The following is a 24,027-nucleotide window of genomic DNA, read 5'->3' as shown; positions in this document are numbered from 1 at the left end:
CAGAGGGTCGGGTTTGCAAAGAACCCACGCAGCCCACGCGGGGCCCGTGGGGATCGTTCCCGTGGACTCGCCGCATTCCCTAACATTGCCAACAGCTGCCCTCGAACATGTCAACTACTGGATGACATTTTTGCACACGCACTTTTGGGGGCCGGATAGGGGTAGGTGTGCACGCTCGGGGTGGGGGGGGGGAGAGCCTCGAGGGTTTCCCCTCCTCTTTTTTAAAAAGGAGAAGAAAAGCATTCAAATGAGCGGGAAGGCGGTTAACACCCGCAGCGCCGGCGCTACCGAACGTCGTCGCGCCGCGGGCCCAGATTCCCCGGGGGGCACGGGCACGTCGCCTGGGGCTCGGGCCTCTAACAGCGCCAACCGCCGCGGCGGCGGGGGCGGCGGCGAGCTGGGGAGGGAGGGGAGCGGGAGCCGCAACCGCTGCAGAGCCGCGCGCAGCGGGCGTTGCGCGGTCGGGACTCGAAGCCCGGGCGAAGGAGGGGGGGGGGAAATCCAGGCGGGGATGTTGACGGACAGCCCCTCCAGCCAATGGGAAGCCAGATCGCCTTTGCCCTGGCCAGTGGGAAGCGGCGAGGGGCGGGGCGAGGGGGGGCGGGAGCTCTGGGCTGAGGGATCCGATCCCGCCCGGCGGCAGTCAAGGCGGGGAAGCGGATTAGGGAGGAGGGAAGACCGGAAGCCACGGCCCGGGCTCCCCCATCCTTACTTTCGCGTCGTTTCCCTCCTCCTCCTCCTCCTCCTCCCTCCTCGCCCCGGGGCTGGGAGAGCTTGCGAAGCTGGCGGAGGGAGAAGAAGCTGGAGGCCGGCTGGGAGATAAAGGGAAGCGTCCGCTCAGCCCGCGCTCCCTCCTCAGCCACGGGCTCCTGGAGCGCGCGGCTGCGGCGGCGGCAGCGGAGGCGGCGGCGGCGGCGGGGGACGACGACGACGCCGGGGCCGCTCCGAGGCGCGCTGAGGCGGCGGGGACGGATCGGCGACATCTGAGGCCCGGCTCCCACGCCGCCGCCGCCATGTCCTCCTCCACCTCCTCGTCCTCCCCGAAGGAGGAGACGTACGAGGAGGAGGACCGGGAGTTCGAGAGCCAGGCCAAGCGCCTCAAGACCGAGGAAGGAGAGATCGGCTACTCGGCGGAGGAGAGCGAGACGACTCGCCAGGAAGCGACGCCTCAGGCCGGGAGCGACAGCGACGGCGGCGGCGGCGGCGGTGGAGGCGGCGACGGCGGCGAAGGAGGCAGCGGCGGCGGCGGCGGCGGCGACGAAGAAGACGAGGGCGACGAAGGCGACGGCGGAGAAGAAGAAGAAGGTGACGGCGACGAAGGCGACGACGGCGATGAAGGAGGGAGCGGCGGCGACGAAGGCGGCAGCGGCGGCGGCGGCGGCGGCGGCGGCCCCCGGAGCGTGCCCCAGTCCATGGTAACAAAGCGCGGCGCCGCGTCCGCTTCTCGCAGGGCCGGGGGTGGGGGGTGGCGGGTGGCGGGCGGGCGGCGGGGCTCGGCCTGGTTGCCGCGGCGTGGATGGGGTGGGGTGGGGTGGGATGGGATGGGGGGAGCTCGGGTGTCCTAGGTCTCGATGGCTGAAGGTTGCCCCACGGAGCCGACCGAGCCGGGGCCCTGAACTTGGGGAGGGTCGCGCGCGCGGGGGCGGGGGGCGGCGGCGGCGGCGGGGGTCGCTTCCGCCCCGGGAGCCCTCGGCGGGACTCGGCTCTTTGTTAGTTGAGCCAACTCTGGCTCGGAGGCTGGGCCGGGACCCCGCTGGGATGCAGGACCACCCCCCCGCGCCCCCGGTCTGCAGCATCCTCGCCCCGGGCTCCATCACAGCAAGGCTTTCTTCCTGGCCTCATCCTCCCGAGAAAGCCGCGACTGAATGACCAAGGACGCCCCGGTACCCTGAACTCTAGTTCCCGTGCTAGTGGTGTCCCCCCCCCCCTTTTTTTTCTTTTCCTCCTTTCCTTGCTTTTTGAGAAGTGTTTGCGGTCCTGGAGTCCATGTTGGGCTACCCACTTTTTGGGCGGTGGCTCAAGACAGTTTTTCCCTTACAAAATGTGACCAAAAAAATGTGCGGGCAATAGTAGTGTGCCCCTGCTTTCAAGTAAAACGTTCGCAGATGACTTGCGTTCGTCATCGGTGGTGTACGTAGTCCGAGTTTGTCCCCACGGGAGAAGGAAATGAATTCAGAGCTGTGTTTAAACACATTCCTCGAATCCTCCTTATCAGAAATGTTGTTGGCCGGAGACAGCGTAACCCACAGCTTCAGTTCCTTGGAGAGTTTAAGGAAACAAAGCCATCCAAACGGTTTTTGTCCGGTGTCGGAGCCTTTAAACTGCCCTGATGACTTCTCTTTGAACATTTACTACATTTGAGTGCAAATCTTAGCGGCATTTTAGGAAGTTAGATACGTCTTTCACCGTTAAGGTGTTTTCCAGCCCTTTTTAATCAGTGGCTATTTGTCTTTCAAAAGTTTTTGAATTTTTATTTGTCTAGCTTAAATTTTTTAAAAGAGTTACATATGTGGGTAAACAAAGCACCCGTGGCAGCTTCATAAGTTGGATCCCTTGGGGATAGAGTTAGAAGTTGTGAGTCACCTGACCTGGGACCTGGGTGCTGGCAATCAAACTGTGGTCCGCTGTGCAAGAGCACTGTGTGTTTTTCGGATGAGACCTTTCTTCAGCCCGTTTGAGTTTTTTTAAATTACGTGTGTGTGTTGCTTACATCATGTGAGTCCTGAGGATTGAACTTTGGTCACTGGCAGCACCGTCACCACCTGAGCCATGTCACTGACCCAGTTTGAATTTTTGTGTAAAAATTCTGATGTGTTTTTAGATACGAGAAATGTGATGGGTAACTTTGACCACTTTTTTAAAGGAATTTATCTTTCTTGCTATAACTTTACTCAAACTGATTCTTGAAGGTATTTTGGCCAAGATCAGGCATAGTTTCCTTGCAGTTCGTTGTTATTTTTGGATTTTTCTGTCAAGCTTTTTGAAATACTCAAAACGTACCTTGGAAATGTGAATAAAGAAGATGATGGTTTTTTTTTAGAGACTCTTAAGATCACAGTCAACTATTGTAAGAGTTGAAAATAGGGTTATTATAAGTGATGTTTTGGTTCTTTTGCCAAAAGCCTTGGTTGTTTGTGAAGTACTTTTAAATGTCTTGGAAAGATACTTAAAGTTGGCACAAGAGATGGGTAAGAGTGCTTGCTAATGCCTGAAAACAGAGTTCAGTTGCCAGAGCCCACATGGCGGATGGTGTCCTCTGACTTGAGTATGCATGCCTTGATGTGCACACTTGTACATGTGCATACACACATACACGATGCAATTTTTTGTTTCAAAAATAGGTTATTTTTGAATGCTAGGGGGAAATAGGTAATTAACATAAGTCAAACAGTGAAGATGGCATTGGGCAAAGGCTTGAGGTAGATCAGGAGTCTAGTCTTACTTAGCATACAATATATGTGACCTTGAGAAAGTCAGTTAACTGCTGCTCTAGTTTTCTTAGTCTATAAAATACGAACGTTGAACTGTACATGCTTTCCTTACTTGAAACTGTAGTTAGCTAGTTAATACAGCTTTTCAATGACCAAAGCAGGAACTAATGTATGTAGTTATAAATTCAAGTTGCTGGTCATCTGTTAGTGCTTAGGGCAAGGTGCTTTCATTTAACTTAATAACTGGAGCTAGGGCTGTAGCTTGCTGGCCTTGGTGGTGCACTTGACTAGCATGTGTAACTGTTTTTGACCCTAACAACACTCCTCTCCAATAAATTAATTTGTAAATTTAAAACTAGAATTGATGGGCTAATGTGAAGTTTAATGAAGATCATTTTTCCCTTTTCAGTTTTTTTCCTTGTAGTTTTCAGTACTATTTTGAAGTCTATTTATGAAACATGTCCATAATAAAATTACTATTACCAAGGTGGATTCTAGTGCTCTGCCATGTTGAAATGTGTTTAGCTCAACTTCAGTGGTCCTTAGCCTATAGAAGTACATCTGTGGTCAGACTGTTGAGAGTAAATGCAGATTAGGTACAGTGATAACTGTCTTTTCAGCTCTAGTTGGAAATTGGTGAAGTGAAAAGTAAGATAGAAAGGATTACTGCTGTTTGACTTTTCATGATTTAATAACTAAGTTTGAAAAGAATGTGACTAAGAACAGTTAAAATGGTCTCAATGTTTGAAGGTAGAGAAATAGGAAGGCTGGGTGTGGTGCATGCCTGTAATTCCAGTACCAAAGAGGTGGGGATGGGGAAGGAGGAGCATTGCTGCCACTTCCACTATCTAGTGAATTCCATAACGACACTATGAAAGGAGAAAGAGGGGGAGAGTGAGAGCGGGTGGCATTGAGATTGATTGATTTGGATTGGACAAATAAGATACCTCTCAGTGTCTACTGGTACTTTTCATAGAGCAAAAATTCCTGGGGTTTTTGCTTCACTGGGTTACACTCTTGAACAAAGCGTAGTTAAAGGGGTTCATGCTATGTATTATAGTTAACTTATTCTTTGGGAATAAATAGCTGGTGACTGGGGGGGGGTGTCGAGACAGGGTTTCTCGGTATAGTTTTGGTGTCTGTCCTGGATCTTGCTCTGTAGACCAGGCTGGCCTAACTCACAGAGATACGCCTGGCTCTGCCTCCGAAGTGCTGAGATAAAGGCATGAGCCACCACTGCCCGGCTAGCTGGTGATTTTTGAAATTTATTTTTCAGACAGGGTCTCACTGTATATACCCTTAACTAGCCTGGAACTCAATAGAGATCCGCTTTCCTTCTGCCTCCTGTGTGCTGAGATTAAAGATGTGTGTCTATGCCTGACCAATTTATTTTTTATTGTGTGTTTGTCTGTATGCCACTGTGCATGCCTACTGCCCATGGAGGTCAAAAGAGGCCTCAGATCCCCTGGAACTGGTGTTCAAGATGGTTGTGAGTCGCTGTGTGGTACTGGAAACTGAGCCTGGGTCCTCTTCAAAAGCAGCAGCAAGTGCTAAGCCATTTCTCCAGCTCCCATAAGGAGCATTCTTAAATTTAGCAGGCGTAATCTTCAGGCTCTTTAGTTTCTATATCTTTTTAATTTAAAGAAACTAGACCTTCAAATATTAGGGCTTCACTTACCAAAACCAATTTATTTACCCAAAATAAATTGCGATGGAGTTCCAATTTATTTTAAAGATCAGGTTTTTCAAATGTGTTCCATTAATGAGTAAACAGGCAGATCAAGGATTGAGTGATAGCCAGCAGTTGTAGTCCCAGCTACTCAGGAGGTTAAAAATCTGGAGGATTACTGGAGCCTAGGAGATCAATAACCAGGCTGGGCAGTATGATGAAATTGTTTCTTAAAAACAAATTCAGGGAGGCTGGAGAGATGGCTCAGCGGTTAAGAGCATTGGCTACTTCTCTAGAGGTCCTGATTTCAATTCCCAGCAACCATATGGTGGCTCTCAACCATATAGAGTGGGATCTGATGCCTTCCGGCATAAAGTCATACGTGCAGATAGAGCATTCATATAATATGAAATAAATAAATAAATCTTAAAAAAAAAACCAAAACAAATCCAGGTACAGTGGCACATGTATAATACCAGCAATTCTAATACTCCTAAGTGGACAGAGACAGGAGAATGATGAGTTGGAGGTTAGCCTAGGTTAGCCTAGACTGTCTCAGAAAGCCAAGAAAAGTCAGGGATGGGGTAGCAAGCAGTTGAGGGGAAGAGGCAAGATAATCAGTAAAGGTTAGCCTTAGCTGCACAGTGAGTTTGAGGTTAGCTTAGGCTCCGAGACACTGTCAGAAGAGCAGTAACAACAAAATTGCCCAAACAGAAAGCTCCAAAAGGAAAGAAAAATGCCCAAATAGCCAAAAATCATAGATAATCCGTTTGCTAGTGAGGTAACTATCTAGGGTTTTCAAATTTTAACAGAGTAGACAAGAAAGATAGTAAGACAGATGAAATGGTTGCCCCTAAGATTTCCAAATGAAAGATTACAGCAATGTAGAAAAAAAGCAATTTGATTGGCTTGTGAGAATTTGTCCTCTAGACTGCCCTTGAATGGCTGTTTAGCATGGTTATGACCAGACAAACCTCGAGCCTGTTAGTGGGGACCCATTGAGCCTTCATTATAGTTTGACCCAATTTATTTACAGAAGGGATTGACAAATTATAAAAGAGCATATGTATATTGAAAGGGTGGTTGCATTTGCCTGGGTATATACACCTGGAATATTACTTCAAGCTGCGAAATGATAGCTACAATAGAACAGGAGAGAGCCTCGCTATCGAAGAATTTGAATTAAAAATGCTTCCCTGGCTGGGCGGTGGTGGCAAAGCACACCTTTAATCCCAGCACTGGGATGCAGAGGCAGGTGGATCTTTGTGAGTTCAAGGCCAGTCTGGGCTACCAAGTGAGTTCCAGGAAAGGCACAAAGCTACACAGAGAAACCCTGTCTTGAAAAAAAAAAAAAAGGTTCCTTAAGCCTGAGATGACATGCTGAAAGTATTAGTAGGTGTGTAGTCTGGCCTTGAACCATGAATGATGGTGATGTGAGGATGGAATTGTGGGTCTTTAGTTCGTGTATATATAGGTAGGGATTAGCAATACTGATTTACCCACTAGTTTAGAAGTCAGGTAATAGGATAATGCTGTAAGACTCAGTGGTAGAATGCTAGCCTAGCATGAGAGAAGTGTATCCCTTGATGCCACAATTACATGTATAATACATACATGATCTTAAGGTAGGTAAAAGGCTCTGTGCTGCAGAAAATTTCAGATTTCTTGTCACAGATAGATATCAAATTGAAAAAAATAGTGATTTAAGAAGAGTTTTAATGGTTGGGATATGGCTAAATTTGTGCTTGTCCTGTGTGCATGAAACTGGGTTTGATTTCCTGTGATATATGAACAGGGTATTCTAGTGCATATCTATAATCTTAGCAGGAAGATCAGAAGTTCAAGGTTGTTTTCTGCTACATAGCAGGTTTGAAGCTGGCCTTGGATGTATGAGAGCTTGTCTTTAAAGAAAAAAAATATTTTTGAGTAGAAGGGAAGACAAAACTAAGCCTTGGAGGGAGTGGCAGAAATATAGTTTGAAAAGATTGTCACCTTTTCATTTGGGAATAACTGGAATTTTAAGTTTTTAAAATGAATGATAGAAAAGTTTTTGTGCTGGGTTGTGGTAGTGCACGCCTTTAGTTCCAGCACTCAGGAGGCAGATCCAGGCAGATCTCTGTGAGTTTGAGGCAGGTCTGGTCTACAGAGTGAGATCCAGGACAGGCACCAAAACTACACAGAGAAACCCTGTCTCGGAGAAAAAAAAAAAAAAAGGAAAGAAAAGTTTTTGTGTGTGTGTGTGTGTTATAGAGATGGGAATCAGATATGGCAGGGCAGCATACTCCCTAGCAATAAGGAGGTTAGTGAGTTCTGGGCTAGCCAGGGCTGCATAGTGAGATCCTATCTCAAACAGAAATATGTATGGGAAATATATTAAAGTTGGAGAAATACCAAGATAATTTAAGAATGGTAGATTGATTGGGAATAAGGAGGGTACAAGGAGTATGAGGTGCTTTTTTACCTTGAGATTGAGGAAAATTACCTTTTCCCCCAAATACTGTATTATAGTTAGCATCTTCTAGCTTTTCTTTTCTAAGTCCTTTTAAACAATTTCGCTAGGCCTTAGTGGCTGGTGCACTCCTTTAATCCTAGCACTTGGGAGGCAGAGATAGGCGGAGCTCTGTGAGTTTGAGGCCAGCCTGGTTTACAGAGCGAGATCCAGGACAGCCAGGGCTACACAGAGAAACCTGTCTTGAAAAAAATTTTTTTTTTCTTGACACAATATTACATATTTATGGGGTACAGTTATAATTTGTATGTAATACGTTGACCAAAGCAGAGCAGTAACATTTTCATGTCCCTCAGCTTCAGTGTAGATAGTGAATTCTTTTGAGGGATTTTAAAAAATTGGTCTGTAATCCATTTTTGTGAGAAAGACCAATTTGAAAACTAGCCATTTTTTTGCACTGTAGTCATCATAGTCATTATTCATGATGGGCAATTCTTAGAGAAAAACTGGCAAAGGTAAAGGCCTATTCAAAAGTTACTGCCAAGATACAGTAAGAGGGAGACTCTAGAGACACAAAGCTGAATTCAGAAGGCAAATTTTTTTATATCCAAGATTTTTAATTGGATTAGTATTGATCTATCTCTTGAGTATAGAAGGTAAATTTTATAATAGACTAAAAAATGAAGTTAGAAGCCAGGTGATGGACAGTTGCAGAAATATGAAAACAGACAGTTAGATTTGTCTAATCAATTATTTTTTTTTAATGAAAATGGTAAAGGTTAAGTAAAAGAATATCATTATTGTTAGAATGTTGAGCTATTTAGTGATGAAATGATATGATGCCCACAGCCTTGTTTCTTGTAGTTTAAGGAGAAAAGTGTCTATCCAGATATAAAATGCAGGGCTAAAACCCCCCAAGGGAGGGGAACTACAATGTTATTTTATGAAACAAAAAGCTGTAAAATTAATACTTAATTTAATATGTAAGACAAACATAAAGGTATACACTAAAAGCACTCATGAGCCCACCACCTACATAATTTAGTAAATCGAACATTGCCTATCACTGCATCTCCCTTACTGGCTTGAATACATTTTAAAGAAATTTATTTTGTGCATGTAAACATTCCCTATATCCACTGAGTGTGGGTTCTGGGGATTGGACTTGGTGTCAGGGTGCTTGTGCCTTTGACTTACTGAGTTGATGTGCTGTTCTCGATAACTCTTTTTTAGAAATAAAAATTTCAGAGACAGGTGAACCTCTGAATTTGTGGCCAGTCTGGTCTACACAAAGAAACCCTGTCTTGAAAAAAACCAAAGCTGGGGGTGGGGGTTGGAAATTTACTAGAAGTAAAATTTTCAAACCAAACATTCAATTTATCTTATTTTTCAGGTCCTTTGCTGACTTGTGAATTGTAATTTGGTTTGTCATTGTGTGTGTGTGTGTGTGTGTGTGTGTGTGTGTGTGTGTGTGTGTGTGTGTGTGCATGCGCGCTTTATAATGCAGAGTTGAATTTACTGAAAGATGCAGTTTAGCCTGGTGAAGTTAACTGGACATTGTTTCTCCTCTCTAGGAAGGAGGTGGAAGTCATCATAAAGTTTCTGTCTCCCCTGTTGTGCATGTCCGAGGGCTCTGTGAGTCGGTGGTGGAAGCCGACCTTGTGGAGGCGCTGGAGAAATTTGGGACAATATGGTAAGGACAGCAGGGACTCATCGATGTCGAAAAGAGTGTGGGAGAACAAGCCTTGCTGGATTCTTTCCAGTTGGTATTGAGCACTGTATAGATTGTTTGCCTGTTTGTGCTTTTCTATGGAAACACCCCCGCCCACCTCCCAACCCCCCAGTTTTTGAGTGCGGGGCTCCTCCCTGTGCAGGGCAGGCTGGCCTGGAACTTGAATTCATCCTGTCTCAGCCTGTCTGAGTGCTAGGATTGTAGGTGTCTGCCATCTTTGGAACCTTTTTTTGTTTTCTAACTTGCGGGGGCGGTTCAAGACAGGGTTTTTCTATGTAGTCCTAGCTGTCTTAGAACTTGATTACATAGTCCAGGCTGGCCTCAAACTCAAGGAACTCTTCCTGCTTCAGCCTCCTGAGTGTTGGGGGTCAAAGGTGTGTGCCACCACCACCTGGTGGTTTTAACTTTTTTTTTGGTTTTTCGAGATGGGGTTTCACTGTGTAGCTTTGTGCCTTTCCTGGAACTCACTCTGTAGCCCAGGCTGGCCTCGAACTCACAGAGATCCACCTGGCTCTGCCTCCCGAGGGCTGGGCCCACTACACATGCCAGGCAGACACTCTGCCACTGACCCTTAATTATGCTTAATTAAGTTTTAACCTTCCTGGGGTGATTAGTAGGTGCTCATGTTGACATATCACCTGCCATCCAACAGGTTTGTAGGTAAAAATTTCATGCCATTGAGTTGGCCCTTGCATTTCTCTTTTTGCTGTTTGGCCTTTCTTTTTTCTCTATTCTTTTTAAAGAATTTGTTCACCGGGCTGTTTAAGCACATGCCGAAATGTCTGTGACATTTAAATTCTCCTTTTCTTTGTCTTCATACAAAGTCACTGTCCTGGAATCCCAGCACTCTGGGAGGCAGAAGCAGGCAGATCTGTGAGTTCGAGGCCAGCCTGGTCTACAGAGCAAGTTCTAGGACAGCTAGGGCTACACAGAGAAACTTTCTCGAACAAACAAGAAGGGGGTGGGTGGGTGAGAGGGCTGTCCTGGAACTCACTCTGTAGCCCAGGCTGGCCTTGAACTCACAGAGATCCACCTGCCTCTGCCTCCTGAGTGCTGGGATCAAAGGTGTGTTCTTTGATCATTTTGCCCAGCTAGAAAGCAATTTTATTATGACCAGATCTCTAACAGGCCAGCTACCTTTGTTTTTATTGCTTTGTTTCCAGGGGCCCTTTTTGACTTGGTGACAAAATTTATGTATTGTATGAGAGACATTTATTCTTAATTATTTATTTTTTTTAGGTTTGTTTACATGTATTTTGTCTTCATGTATGTATGGTTCCTAGAGAATCTTAAAAGAGGGTGTTGGATCCCCAGGAATTGAAGTTAGAGTTGTGAATTACCATATGGGTGATGGGAACTGAACTCTGGTCCTCTCTCTGTAAGAGTAGCAAGTGCTTGCCGGGCGGTGGTGGCGCACGCCTTTAATCCCAGCACTTGGGAGGCAGAGCCAGGCGGATCTCTGTGAGTTCGAGGCCAGCCTGGGCTACCAAGTGAGCTCCAGGAAAGGCGCAAAGCTACGCAGAGAAACCCTGTCTCGAAAAACCAAAAAAAAAAAAAAAAAGAGTAGCAAGTGCTCTTAACTGTTGAGCCATCTTGCCCTCCCACCTTATTTATTTTTTAAATAACAGACCTGATTCCGGGGTTTACTATTTTACATATTAAAGATTTTAGAACTTTATTGAAGAATTTATTTCTAGAGGAAATGTGTTCTTTCCTGGGATTTAATTTATATTTTGTACTTACAGTTGCTGTAGCTTTAAATCCAGGACCTTACTGTTTCACTGTTTGCTTTTTAGTGATGTGGGTGGGGATAGCTAACCAGCCTCTAAGGTCAACATATACTTATTGCCTGCTGTGTGCCAGCCTCTGTTTCTATCTTCTGAGGATATAAAGTTATAGTTCCCTGTGGAGATCCTATAGTATGCCAGGCTGTTTGCTAGGCAGTTTGTATGCAGTAACTAATCTTGACTATAGAACTCTCCAGTTTTATAAATGAGCAAAGTGATAAATTACTGAACTATAAAGTGATGTGGTTTTTTTGTTTCATTTATTTTTACTAATACTGCTTTTTTTTTTTAAAGATTTATTTATTTATTATGTATACAGAAGAGGGCCCCAGATCGCATTGCAGATGGTTGTGAGCCACCATGTGGTTGCTGGGAATTGAACTCAGGACCTCTGGAAGAATAGTCGGTGCTCTTAACCTCTGAGCCATCTCTCCAGCCCCCCTAACCAGCCCCCCTAATACTGCTTCTTTTGTCAGTTTCTATTGTGAAGTTGTGGGCCCTGGATGCCTGTTATACAGAATGGTTTGAATATCTGACTTGATAAGATTTTTTTGTTTGTTTTTTAAGACAGGGTTTCTCTGTAACAGCCTTGGCTGTCCTGGAACTCATTCTGTAGACCAGGCTGGCTTTGAACTAGAGAGCCACAGGCTTAGTTTAATCCCCAAGTGCTGGGTTAAAGTCGAGCGCCATCATGCCTGGTGTTTTTTGGTTATGGTGTTTTTTTTTTTTTTTTTTTTTTGACATGATTAAACCATGTTGGCTATATATCAAGACAGTTGAAAGTTCTTATTTCTGTCCATTAGGAATATGCTGTTTCTCCTGTTGTAAAATATGAACTGTGATCTCTCTCTCTCTCTCTCTCTCTCTCCCCCTCCCCCTCCCTCTCTCCCTCTCTTCCTCCTCACAGTGTAGCAGTCCTGATTGGCCAGGAACTCAACTGTGTAGGCCAGGCTGGCCTCAAATCCACAGAGATCTTCCTGGCTCTGTCTTTTGAATGCTGGGATTGCTCCATTTATCATTCGTTTTGTGTATTATAATATAAAACCTTCAGCCGGGTGGTGGTGGTGGTGGCGGCGCCTTTAATTCCAGCACTCAGGAGGCAGAGCCAGCCAGGCAGATCTCTGTGAGTTCGAGGCCAGCCTGGTCGACAGAGCGAGATCCACAACAGCCTCCAAAGCTGCACAGAGAAACCCTGTCTCGAAAAAACAAAAAACCCAAAAAAAGAACCTTTAAAGGAATTTTTTTTTAAAGATTTATTTATTATGTATACAGTATTCTGCCTACATGCATGCTTGCAGGCCAGAAGAGGGCACCAGATCTCATTACGGATGGTTGTGAGCCACCATGTGGTTGCTGGGAATTGAACTCAGATCCTCTGGAAGAATAGCCTGTGCTCTTAACTGCTGAGCCATCTCTCCAGCCCCAGGAATATATTTTCAAAAGTGAATATTTCATCCTCCTGCTCATAGTTAACCATGATTGTTTTTCTAGTGGTTGTCTTTTCACAGACTTAAAATATTTTGGAGTAAATTATTCAGATGAACTTGGGTCAATTTATGGTTGCTTCTATTTGGTTTTAATGAGATAACTATAGAAACAGTTAATTCTTAGTTATCGTTGTGTGGGTATTCCTGCTATTTCTTTTCCGTTTGGGATGGGCTGGCTTTGAACTTGCAGTCCCCTTTTGCCTTCACTTCCCAAGTGCTGAGATTACAGCTTTTCCCACCATGCTCAGATCATTTCTGCTGTTTACAGTTTTGCTTGGTGATCTTGTGTGGAGTTTTAATTTCTGTGTCTTGATGTTCTAATACTGCATGGGATGGGGGGATAAGTGGCTGATAATTGGGCTTGAGTAGGGCATGAGATGAATACGCCTTCCACCAGGCAATTGTAGTCTGCTTTTACTTGACAGACTAAGTGATGGTGTATTGGTATTTCTTCCTTTCAGCTACGTGATGATGATGCCGTTTAAACGACAGGCTCTAGTGGAGTTTGAAAATGTAGACAGTGCCAAAGAGTGTGTGACATTTGCTGCAGATGAGCCTGTGTACATTGCTGGCCAGCAGGCTTTCTTCAACTATTCTACAAGTAAAAGAATCACTCGGCCAGGAAACACTGATGATCCCTCAGGGGGCAACAAAGTTCTCCTGCTCTCCATTCAGAATCCTCTTTATCCAATCACAGTGGTATGTATTGGAGTAGAACAACTAACCTGGGTGTAGTTTTCTTACCTGTCAACTAGTTTTGTTTGTTTTGAAACATGGTTTCGTTATGTAGCCCTGGCTGGCCTGGAACTTGCTATACCAGGCCTAGACCTTCTTGGCCTGAAACTTAAGAGAGCCTGCCTCTGCCTCCCAAGTGCTTGGGTTTAAAATGTGCAACAACATGTTTAGCTGTTTGTTTTTTGTTTTAAAGATTTATTTTTATTGTATGTTTGTATGTGCATGGGTGTTTGCCTATATGTGCATGGGTGTGTCTGTTCAACACATGTGTGCAGTACCCTTGGAGGCCAGAAGAGAGCATCATCAGGAACTGGAGTTGTAGATGGTGGTTAGCTGCTCTGTTGCTGCAAACCTAACCTAGGGTCTGAGCCGTCTCTAGCCCAGTGGTTCTGAACTGGTAGGTCACGATCCCTTTCACAGGGCTCACGTAGCAGATGTTCACATTATGATTCATAATAGTAACAATTACAGATGAAGTAGCAGCAAAAATAATGTTATGATTGGGGATTCACCACAACATGAGGAACTGTATTAAAGGATTGCGGCATTAGAAAGGTTGAGAACCACTGGGCTAGCCCATTTTACCCTTTTAAACAACGTGGTTATTAGCTGGGTATGGTGGAACATGCCTATGATTCCAGCACTTGGGAGGCAAAAGTGGATAGATCTCTTATTTTGAGGCTCTCCTGGTCTGTGTCGCCAGTTAGGATTACACAGTTACATCCTCAAAAAAATGTTTAGTAGCCGGGCGTTGGTGGCGCACGCCTTTAATCCCAGCACTCGGGAGGCAGAGCCAGGCGGATCTCTGTGAGTTCGAGGCCAGCCTGGGCTACCAAGTGAGTCCCAGGAAAGGCGCAAAGCTACACAGAGAAACCCTGTCTCAAAAAACCAAAAAAAAAAAAAAAATGTTTAGTAATTAAGAGGAATGATACCTGTAAATTTTACTTTTTAGATAAAACAAATAGAATATAGTTTTAATGTCTTTCTAAATATAAAAAAATGAAGAAATATTCTTTTTTTTTCTCTTCATAGGATGTTCTATATACAGTATGCAACCCTGTTGGAAAAGTACAACGTATTGTTATATTCAAGAGAAATGGGATACAAGCAATGGTTGAATATCCTTTATTTGTAAATGTGTTACTGATATATAGAAGTGTTTGTAATTCATATTTTTTTCTGCTTGAGTATTTCTAGGCAAGTGGCATTTTTTCTGCTAGAGCAATCTTCTTGACTTAAATTTGTTACTTTGTTTTCCTTTATGTTGAGATAGTAATCAACTCAGAGATCTGCCCACTTTCTGAGTGCTGCTGAGAAAAGTGTGCACCAACATACCTCGCTTACTTATATTTAAAAAATGAAACTGCAGTACTCTAGGGAATTTTACTATTTTCGTACCATAGAGTAGTCCATTAAGGTACTGGGGATTGAACCCAGGGGCTCTCTACATGCGAGGCCAAGTACTCTAACATTTGGCTGTTGCTGGAGGGCTTCTCTCCAGGTTCCACCAAACCCCGCAGTCCCACAATCCACGTATAAAATAATCACTCAGATGCTTATAATACTTATAAACTGTATGGACGTGACAGGCTTCTTGCTAACTGTTCTTATATCTTAAATTAACCCATTTCTATAAATCCATACCTTGCCACATGGCTGGTGGCTTACCGGCGTCTTTACATGCTGCTTGTCCTGGCGGTGGCTGCAGTGTCTCTCCTCCTTCCTGTTCCCCCAATTCTCCTCTCTCTTTGTCCCGCCTATACTTCCTGCCTGGTCACTGGCCATCAGTGTTTTATTTATATAGAGTGATATCCACAGCATTTGGCCCTATTCTTACTTTGAGAACAAAATAATTTTGTTTGCAGGTTGTAGATTGATTGTAGAGGATAGAACCTGCTCCATGCTCTACTTTATAGTACTTCTAATGATTTGGAAGGATTAATGTGGGTAACGTTGATGGTGTTCTATTTTCTGTCTTTAAAATAAATCTTTATGAGTAAAGATTTATTTAGAGTTTTATTTGGGAAAATGTTTCCAGAAACACTGTTAGTTTTGGTTATCTTTTTAGTTCCTTGGGAATGAAGAACAACTAAATTGAGGAAGCCTTCAGCCATGTTTCCTTAATAGAGCTTTATGTTTGAGTCGGTCCTTTGTGCCCAAAAAGCTAAAGCAGCACTCAATGGAGCTGATATATATGCCGGATGTTGCACACTAAAAATTGAATATGCAAGGGTAAGCATTCCTTTTCAACACTCTACCGAAGAAATACTGATACTTGGGGTATTCAATTTAGACTTACTCATCTTCTTCACTCTCAACAGCCAACTCGTCTAAATGTGATTAGGAATGACAATGACAGTTGGGACTACACTAAGCCTTATTTGGGAAGACGAGGTAGGTATCTCATGAAGTTTAGAATGTACTTGGATCTGCTGAGAACTTTTTACAAGCAGTTACATTCTTTTTTTCTGAGATGAGCTAGTTAATTATAATGAAAATCTTGTTGCTGAATGCTTTTGTTGCAAAAGTCCGTGTAATGCTGGAAATTCACCTTGGACGTTAGTGCCCCCTACTGGTATGTGCTGAGCTTATTTATATTTAGTTCAACAAGGAGCCCTCACATACAGGCACGCCCGCAGTTCAAGGACTTGCATTTCTCCAAGCAGCTCTCTCTCTTTGGAGGAGAGGAAACTGATTCAGAATATTCCTTACAAACTGCAAACTTGCACACTGCTTCTCTATGGAAAGGACTTTTCCCCCAAGCTGGACGAGGCATTAAGAAGGATAGAGGACTCCGGCAGGCTGACTCTACACCTCATCATGCACAACATCGGCATCAGCAAAAAGCCCTCTGAAAAACTCAGACTCGCAACTCACCTTGACTGCATACTACATGCACCATCACCCCAAGTTTTTAAAGGACGACATTTAACAGTACTTCAGACTTGCATGGAATGAACACCATGATAGACTGTGCCCATTTATTCAAGTTGTATGTATACTGATTTGCTTTCCCTTAAGGTTTCAGTTGTAGAATTTAAGACTTTTCATTTATGAAAACTAGACATTTTGCAATGTTGTAAAGTTCACTGACCGTTGATGTAACTGTTTTCAGCTTAGACTTAGATTGTTAATATGCTTTTAACAAGGGATCAGTTTATCTACAGATCTTGGGAATTGATATGCTCAACCAATCCACACAAACATTAAACATTTAATGTGGATTAGAAAGGTGTAATTTGGCTGGGGATAAACAGGTCAGTGGTAGAGCATGTACTTAGCATGCGTAAGCCCCTGTCTTTGATCCTCAGCACAAAAAAAGTGCACATTTGCTGCATTTAAGTTTGCTTTGTTTTTTTTGTTTTTTCCCAATTCTGAACACTGAACAGAGATTCTGACAAATGAAAAGGTGCATTATATGTAAAAGATGTTTTTCTGTGTGGTTTGATTTTTGTAAAGTGGCTGTTTATAAGTTGTCATATTTTGTAACAATTTAAGGTTTTTCACTTATGTTAATTTGTGTAACCAGAAAATTGAACATTTCAAATACAGTTGAAAGTAACATGTCATTTTCAAGGTAGAATATATTTAAACTTGATAAATCTGAAAATCAAGAGCATTTCATTTGAAATGCCTTTTCACCAACAGCCTATAAATGCTAAATTTTATGAGCATAGATTTCACTGATAAATTGTTCAACTAACTGTGGTAATTCTGGAATATACAAATTAAAATGTCGATCTTGTAAAAACAAGGGGGCTTCAGTATTGGCTACATCTCAACTACAATATTAATGTTTGAACTACATGTTAGAAAAACTCAAGATATGTGTCTGTACAAGTCAGCTTGAAAAACTTTTTATAACATCCAAAATACCTTGAGCAGTGATTACTCTAGTGCATGTACTTCAGCCAAGGGAAAGAAAGAATAAAACAATGTGATCCTTTGCATGTTCAGATCCTTCCAAGTTTTTGGGTGATTGGCTTCTTTAGCTCTCAATTTCCAGGGAATCATTTCATCCTGTGCATGGAATTGTAAATAGGTTTGTTTTGTAAAATGTGGCTTTGTTAGATCCCCAGTTTTGATACTTAGGGAAATTTGCTTGATCTCTGTTTGGTGCAGTTGAATCCAGTACTGGAAAACAAATCCTTAGGAACTCAAATAACAAGACAAATGGTTGATGAGAAATCTGTTGTTTCTGCGCACTGACAGTATTGAAACCTTAAGTTTGGTTTTTACTCATTTGAAACAGCTTGGGCTGCATTTATGTTACTATATATTGAAACATTTATAGATTTTTTTTTCCTTTTTTTTCAAGACAGGGTTTTTCAGTGTAGCCCTGACTATCTTGGAACTTGCATTGTAGAGCAGGGTAGCCTTGAACTTTAGAGATCTGGCGGCCTCTGCCTTTCTAGTGCTGGCATTAAAGGTGTGTGCCATCATGCCCAGTGAAGCATTTATACATTTTAACATTGTTTATATGTATAATTTTTTAATTATTTATTTATCGAATGTGCATTGATGTTTTGCCCACATGTATGTCTGTGTGAGGGTGTCTGATTCTGATCCCTTGGAACTGGAGTTACAGACATTTGTGAACTGCCATGTGGGTGCTGGAATTGAACCCTGGTCCTCTGGAAGAGTAGCCAGTGCTCTTAACCACTGAGCCATCTCTACAGTGCCTATTGTATTCTTTTAAAAGGCCTGAACTTTACACAAAGCCAGCTTAGTTTTTTTCATGCAATTCCTAATTAGATAATGAAATATGTACAATAGATATTTAATAGAGATATAATTAAAGGAAGTAAAATTTATATTTATACTTTTAAGGAAAAATACTCTTGTTTTCCTAATTTTTATTGACAGAGCTTTCTGGCTAGACTTGCAGTTTATAAACATAGTTTCTGTAGTGATTTAAGCTTGAGTTGAATTGACAGGTCATTAAAATTATTTACCTGCTTTTCCCAAAAAACTTCATGGAGAGCCAGGTATGGTGTGTGTGCTTATAATCCTAGCACTTGGAAAGTAGAGGCAAAGAACCAGGAGTTTAAAGTTAACCTGAGCTATATGAGACCCTGTCTCAAAAACAAACAAAACAATAAATAAGAAGAGAAAAGAATCTTTATATATCTTTACTGAAGAAATTTTCTTATAAAGTTTCATTTAAAAATACCTGATTACAAGCTGGGCTGTGGTGGTACATGGCTTTATTCCCAGCACTTGGTAGGCAGAGGCAGGCGGATCTCTGTGATTTGGAGTCTAGCCTGGTCTACAGAGAGAGTTCTAGAATTGCCAAGGCTACATAGAGAGACCCTGACTCAGAAAAACAAAACAAAAAGACCCTGATTATATTTTATTACAAAGAATCCTTAGCCTGAACTCCAGGGAACCCTTACATAAATGTTACACAAAATTTACATACTGTATATATATGTACCTTTTTGAGAAGAAAGTGTATAGCATTTATCAGATTTTACTTGAATACAGAGTTTAAGAAAACACTATAGATTGATAGGCTTAATGTTTGACTTTACTGTTCCTTTTGTTTTATTTGATAGTGGATGTTTTAATGGCTGAAAGATATCTTGGAAATACTTTCTTTTTGAGATGAGGTTTCACTATCTGCCTCTGTATCCTTAGTGCTGGGAGTAAAGGCATGTGCTACCTACCACACACACCCATCTTCTCTTTATTTTATGTTTGAAGTTTGTGGGTTTCTATAACTATACAACAAATTAGTGGTTAATTGAACTCTTTCTTTGTAGCAATTTTTAACTGTCAGTAAAACTTAAGCCATGAAAACATGGTTCTGAGAAGAGATAAGGAATTGAATTTAGTCTTTGGTGGTATCTACTTGAGGACACAATACCTGAGGGACCAGTAGACTGGATTAATTTAAGAGAATAGACACAATACTGGGAAATATTAGAAACCATGTAAGAAAAAAGAAATTCTTTTAGTCAGGAGAAGCAGTAGTTGAGGAGGTGAGGTCAGGGTTTTAAGTACTAAGTGTAAGGTTTTAAATACATTAGACTGTGGAGGGTCAGTTTCTATTCTGTATAGAAAGTAATTTTCTTGAAATTTAGGTTTTCTATAAATGTAAAGAGAGTTAGTGAATACCTTATTACTGGTATTGGGTAAGCAGTGGCCAAAAGGGATTATTAAGAGTGTTTTTGTAGTTTGGTTGTGTTTTAATATGGAATAAAAGTTTAACTAGATGACCGTCTTCAATCCTTTCCAGTGATATGATAGTGTGGTTAGAAGAGGTAATTACTTATAAACTTCTCTAGACTGAAATGAAAGTTAGTATTTCTCATCCTCCACAAACCTTGTTTGTTCAGGTGACTAAGGATATTTTGGGCACTGTAATTGGATCAGCAAATTTCTAAAAGTATTACATGAATTTAAAATTTGTGAACTGGCAGTAGAAGTCCTATTTTGGAAACCTGGAAGTAATTCTTAAAAAAAAAACCAAAAAAAAAAAACAAAACAATAAAACTTACAAATAAGATTTGAGGAAATTGGCATGCCTTTTTTGAAAATATAGCTAAAATAAAAATTTAAGAGTATTGTAGTCTCATCCAATAATGTAGCCCCCTTGGTTAGGTTTATCTTGGCATATTTAAACTCTGAAGGTTGCTCATGCTTCTGCTTGATGTTATGGTCGATAGAAAATGACCTATCTATGATACAACATAAGCCAGTGATGTGCAGATTTTCAGCTCTCAAGTCAGTAGGTGTTTGTAAATATGTGTATGTACATATAAAATACTCTGTGTTTACTGATTGTGAAACCATGTAATACAGGTTGTTGTTGGCTTATGCTGAAACTTCTTGAAAGAAGCCCACTTTGAAAATGTGTTGCTGTTGAAGCTAATAGTATGATTCAGGTACTGTCTTTCAAAAGTACTGCACTTACAAGCTTGTTTTAAAGACATGTATTGGTAAAAACTTGTGTACAGTGTCAAACTCTAGCATTGTGTACATTCACTTCCTGCAAAGCATCTAATCTTTTAAATTTGAAAGTGTGATTGTATTTGGCATTTATCAAAAACATAATTTCCAGTGGAATTTGTTAGATAGAATTACTTTCTAAAACTTTTGGTGTTTGTATTTTCATTGGATATGAATGGATGTTTAAAATTAACCAGGAGTAATATTTCTTTTATGAAATATGGATGTTTTGAATGGGTGTTTCCCATGTGAAAAGTCTGTTAAGTACTTGGATCAAAATTGTTAAAACCATGTTTCTACTTTTGTGTCAGATAGAGGAAAGGGTCGCCAGAGACAAGCCATTTTGGGAGATCATCCTTCTTCGTTTAGACATGATGGCTATGGTAAGTTGTCAAGGCAGAAGGAAGGTAGTGTAGATGAACTACTAGAATATTTGCCTTTCTGATGACAAATGCCCTATTTCTTGTCTGTGTATTTTCCTGAGCTCCTAATCACCTGATGTAGTTTATGAGATCAGCCCATTACAATGAATTTTCAAGAAATTGTCCAAAACCTTTTTTCTTAGGATATTGAGATATTAAATTGTCCTTGAAATAAATTGGTTGGGGAATTGAACATACTTTTTTTTTTCTGTCCCTGTGGTTTGGTTTTTAAAATTTTATTTATTTATGTTTATGTGTTATGGATGCCTCCATGTGGTTGCTAGGAATTGAGCCCAGGTCCACCGGAACAGCAGCTGATGCTCTTAAACACTGAGCTATCTTTCCATCTTTTTTTAAACTTGAAATATTTATTTTTTTGTCTGTGGTAAAATTTGTTCAAGATTTTCTAATGATTTATATGACAGAGGAAGTTGAAACATTTTCTTGTTAAAACAGTAAGTGTTGTACAGTTTTTTTTTTTTTTTTTTTTTTTGATTTTGTTGTCTGTGTCCGTCCCCTGGCCCCAGTGTCTCACTATGTAGCTATTCTGGATCTCACTCACAGAGATCCACCTGCCTCTGCCTCCTGAGTGCTGGGATTAAAGGCCTGGGCCACCCCTACTCAGCTGTGTTTTTTGTTTTGTTTTTATTACATTTTCATTTTGTGTGTGCCAGTGGAGGTCAGAGGACTTAGTTCTCCTCTTCCTTAACGTGGTCCCAGGAATTGAATTCAGGTCATAGGAGGAAAGTTGGTCGTTATTTTTGGACTTCAGTGTCTCAGTGGCAATCACTCAAAAGCTAAAACCTGGTTAACTATTTGCCACACGAACTAGAAAACTATGAAAGAATGCCTGAGAAACAAGGAGCTCTCCTGTAGTAGCATTGAAACTGTTTCCTTTGCACAGGTTTTGAGGAATAGTGTTCTGTTATCAGGTATGTTTTACTGAAAGAACTGGGTGGACACATAATGTAGCTTATTGAGTGGTCGGTGCTAAACAGGGACCTTTGAGATGATAGAGTCTTGCTTTCAGGGATAGTTGTCTCAGGGTTGATTGGGGACATCTATTCTCAGTTATATCATTAAGATAATGAACTTGGAGATTAGTCTGTTCTGCTTCCTAAGAGAAGCTAAGCAGACGCACTTCAAAGGATGGAGTCTAAATAATGAGAAGTGAAAGAAGACGAAGTGGGAAGAAGCTAGCAGTGTTTCCTGGGGGTGCGGAAATAGTACAGTGTGCAGGTCACAGCTGTGTACCTTCAGAGCAGCTGTCAAGCAGAACAGCTTTGGTGCATTTTGTGTTACATCATGGATGTTCCTAGGGCTCCTAGGTAATGATCTGAAAGAGAAAATAAAAGAAAATAATTATGAGTCAGGCGCATAGTCTCAATTAGATTGAATAAATTTGTTGCTTTATCATTATACTAACTGTTACAGTTTTTTGTGTAAAAGATACGGTCTCATTGTGTATTCCCTGCTGGCCCAGAACTCAAGGTGTAAACCAGGATGGTTTTGAAATTGCCACCCTTAAACAGTGAGCTTTAAGCAGTCATAAGTTGATGGCTAGCATTTTGGATATAGTTTCTGAATCAAAGATTTTCTATTTTGAAAGATAGGGCATGATTTCAAAATGTTAATGATGCCACTTATATAACATTTTCCCATTATAAATGGACTTTTAAAAAAAATATGCGAAACATTAATTGTTTGGTTTTTTTTTGTTTTTTTTTTTTTCTTTTTTCTTCAAGACAGGGTTTCTCTGTGTAGCTTTGCGCCTTTCCTGGAACTCGCTTTGGACACCAGGCTGGCCTCGAACTCACAGAGATCCGCCTGCCTCTGCCTCCTGAGTGCTGGGATTAAAGGCGTGCACCACCACTGCCCAGCTAGTTTTCTTTTTTAAAGCATCAAGATTTGCATCTGCACTTTAGGGCTGGATATACAGAACAGTCTAAATCATGTAGATAATTTAATTCTCTTGACTCATGGTCGTAGTTAAAAATTCACAGCATTTTTTTATGTTCTGGTACTGGCTTTGGCTGTTGCTTAACCTGTATCTCATTAACATGAATTTTGTCCAACTCGAGCTAAGTGGAAGTTTGTACTGCTTATCTGCTGCAGGTCTTTTTACTTCCCATGGGGAAAGGAATAGTGATTTTTAGGGAACTGTTGTGGCATAAGCAAATGGTAGTGGCGGGGAGGCAGTATAATGAATAACAACTTTGCAATATGATGATCAAAGTCCTTGAGTCCTACAAAAAAAAAAACAAACAAGAACTACAGTTTCTTTTTACAATGAGGAACCCAGCTGGAGATTTGGTATTTATTGTATACAAGGAAAGGAGTATATTGTGTACATTCTAGATTATGCTTCTGTAACCACTAACTCAGGAGCACCCTAAATGTTTAGGGCTTATGTTTTTATTTATTTATTTATCCATTTATTACACTGGAGGAATTTTTATTGGTGGTTTTTGTTTTTTAATGTGTATGTGTGTGTGCTTACATGTACATCACATGCTAATTCCCAAGGAGACTGAAAGGTATCAGATCACTTGGATGGAAGTTGTAGGCAATTGTGCAGTGCCTTACATGAGGACAGGGAACCGAACCCGGTCTCCTGGAAGAGCAGTAAGCTCTCTTGACTGCTGAGGTCTCTCTTTAGCCCCCTGGGTTTATATTTTTGAGTTACAGATCTCCATCTCAGTTGTGGCTTCTGGGTTCTTCTTAATTGCTGTTAATGTACTCTCTGTCTACTTGGTTTTTGAGATAGGGTTTCTCTGTGTGGTCCTGGCTGTCCTGGAACTCTTAGACCAGGCTGGCCTTGTTTGCCTCCTGAGTACTGGGATTAAAGGCGTACGCCACACTGCCAAGCTCTCTCTGCCTGCTTTTAGTAGTACCTCAGTTTCTTCACAGTTGTTCCATTTTGTTACACACTCAGAAAGCTTGAAAGTAAAGTAGATGCAAAAAAACCATAAGGTTTAAATTTGGCAAGTTGATTCTGAAATAAAGATTTTTGGTTTAAGAGATGTAGCAAGTAGATTTTTCGATAGAATTTTAGATACTTTCTGGTGGGTCTTGTGTTTTGTTTTGTTTTGTTTTGTTTTTTGGTGGGGGGGTGTTTTGTTTAAAGAAAGTGGGGGAAAACGGAAGTTTCAAGCCTGAGAGCTTGGTGGGTAAGGGCACTTGCTGCCAAGCCTGACTACCTGAGTTTGATTCTTGGAACCCACAATGGTAGAAGGAGAGAACAGACACCTATGAGCTGTCCTTTTACCATGGCACACAACCCCCCCCACACACACACATTCTTAATGGAGGATGATAGAGGACCTATATACAGATGAGGTACTAACTAATGAATCCTAGT

General features: G+C 41.8%; 1 protein-coding gene across 2 annotated transcripts in view; it reads left to right on the top strand.

Moving 5' to 3' along the window:
• Positions 1-672: 672 nt before the first annotated feature.
• Hnrnpll (heterogeneous nuclear ribonucleoprotein L like) overlaps positions 673-24,027 on the top strand; it is a 34,165-nt gene continuing 10,810 nt past the window's right edge. The window contains exons 1-7 of one of the 2 annotated variants that reach the window (XM_076559212.1): positions 673-1,415; positions 9,124-9,242; positions 13,017-13,254; positions 14,323-14,403; positions 15,418-15,522; positions 15,612-15,684; positions 20,556-20,627. In XM_076559212.1, the coding sequence (XP_076415327.1) occupies positions 1,014-1,415; positions 9,124-9,242; positions 13,017-13,254; positions 14,323-14,403; positions 15,418-15,522; positions 15,612-15,684; positions 20,556-20,627 (1,090 nt within the window). In that variant the 5' untranslated portion in view covers positions 673-1,013. Of the gene's footprint in view, positions 1,416-9,123; positions 9,243-13,016; positions 13,255-14,322; positions 14,409-15,417; positions 15,523-15,611; positions 15,685-20,555; positions 20,628-24,027 lie in introns of both variants that reach the window. The other variant, XM_076559211.1, reaches the window with a different exon arrangement.

This window comes from Peromyscus maniculatus, chromosome 22 (genome assembly GCF_049852395.1).
Source record: "Peromyscus maniculatus bairdii isolate BWxNUB_F1_BW_parent chromosome 22, HU_Pman_BW_mat_3.1, whole genome shotgun sequence".
Classification (NCBI taxonomy): domain Eukaryota; kingdom Metazoa; phylum Chordata; class Mammalia; order Rodentia; family Cricetidae; genus Peromyscus; species Peromyscus maniculatus.
The sequence above is the reverse complement of the archived record's forward strand: the minus strand, read 5'-3'. Positions and strand labels throughout refer to the sequence as shown.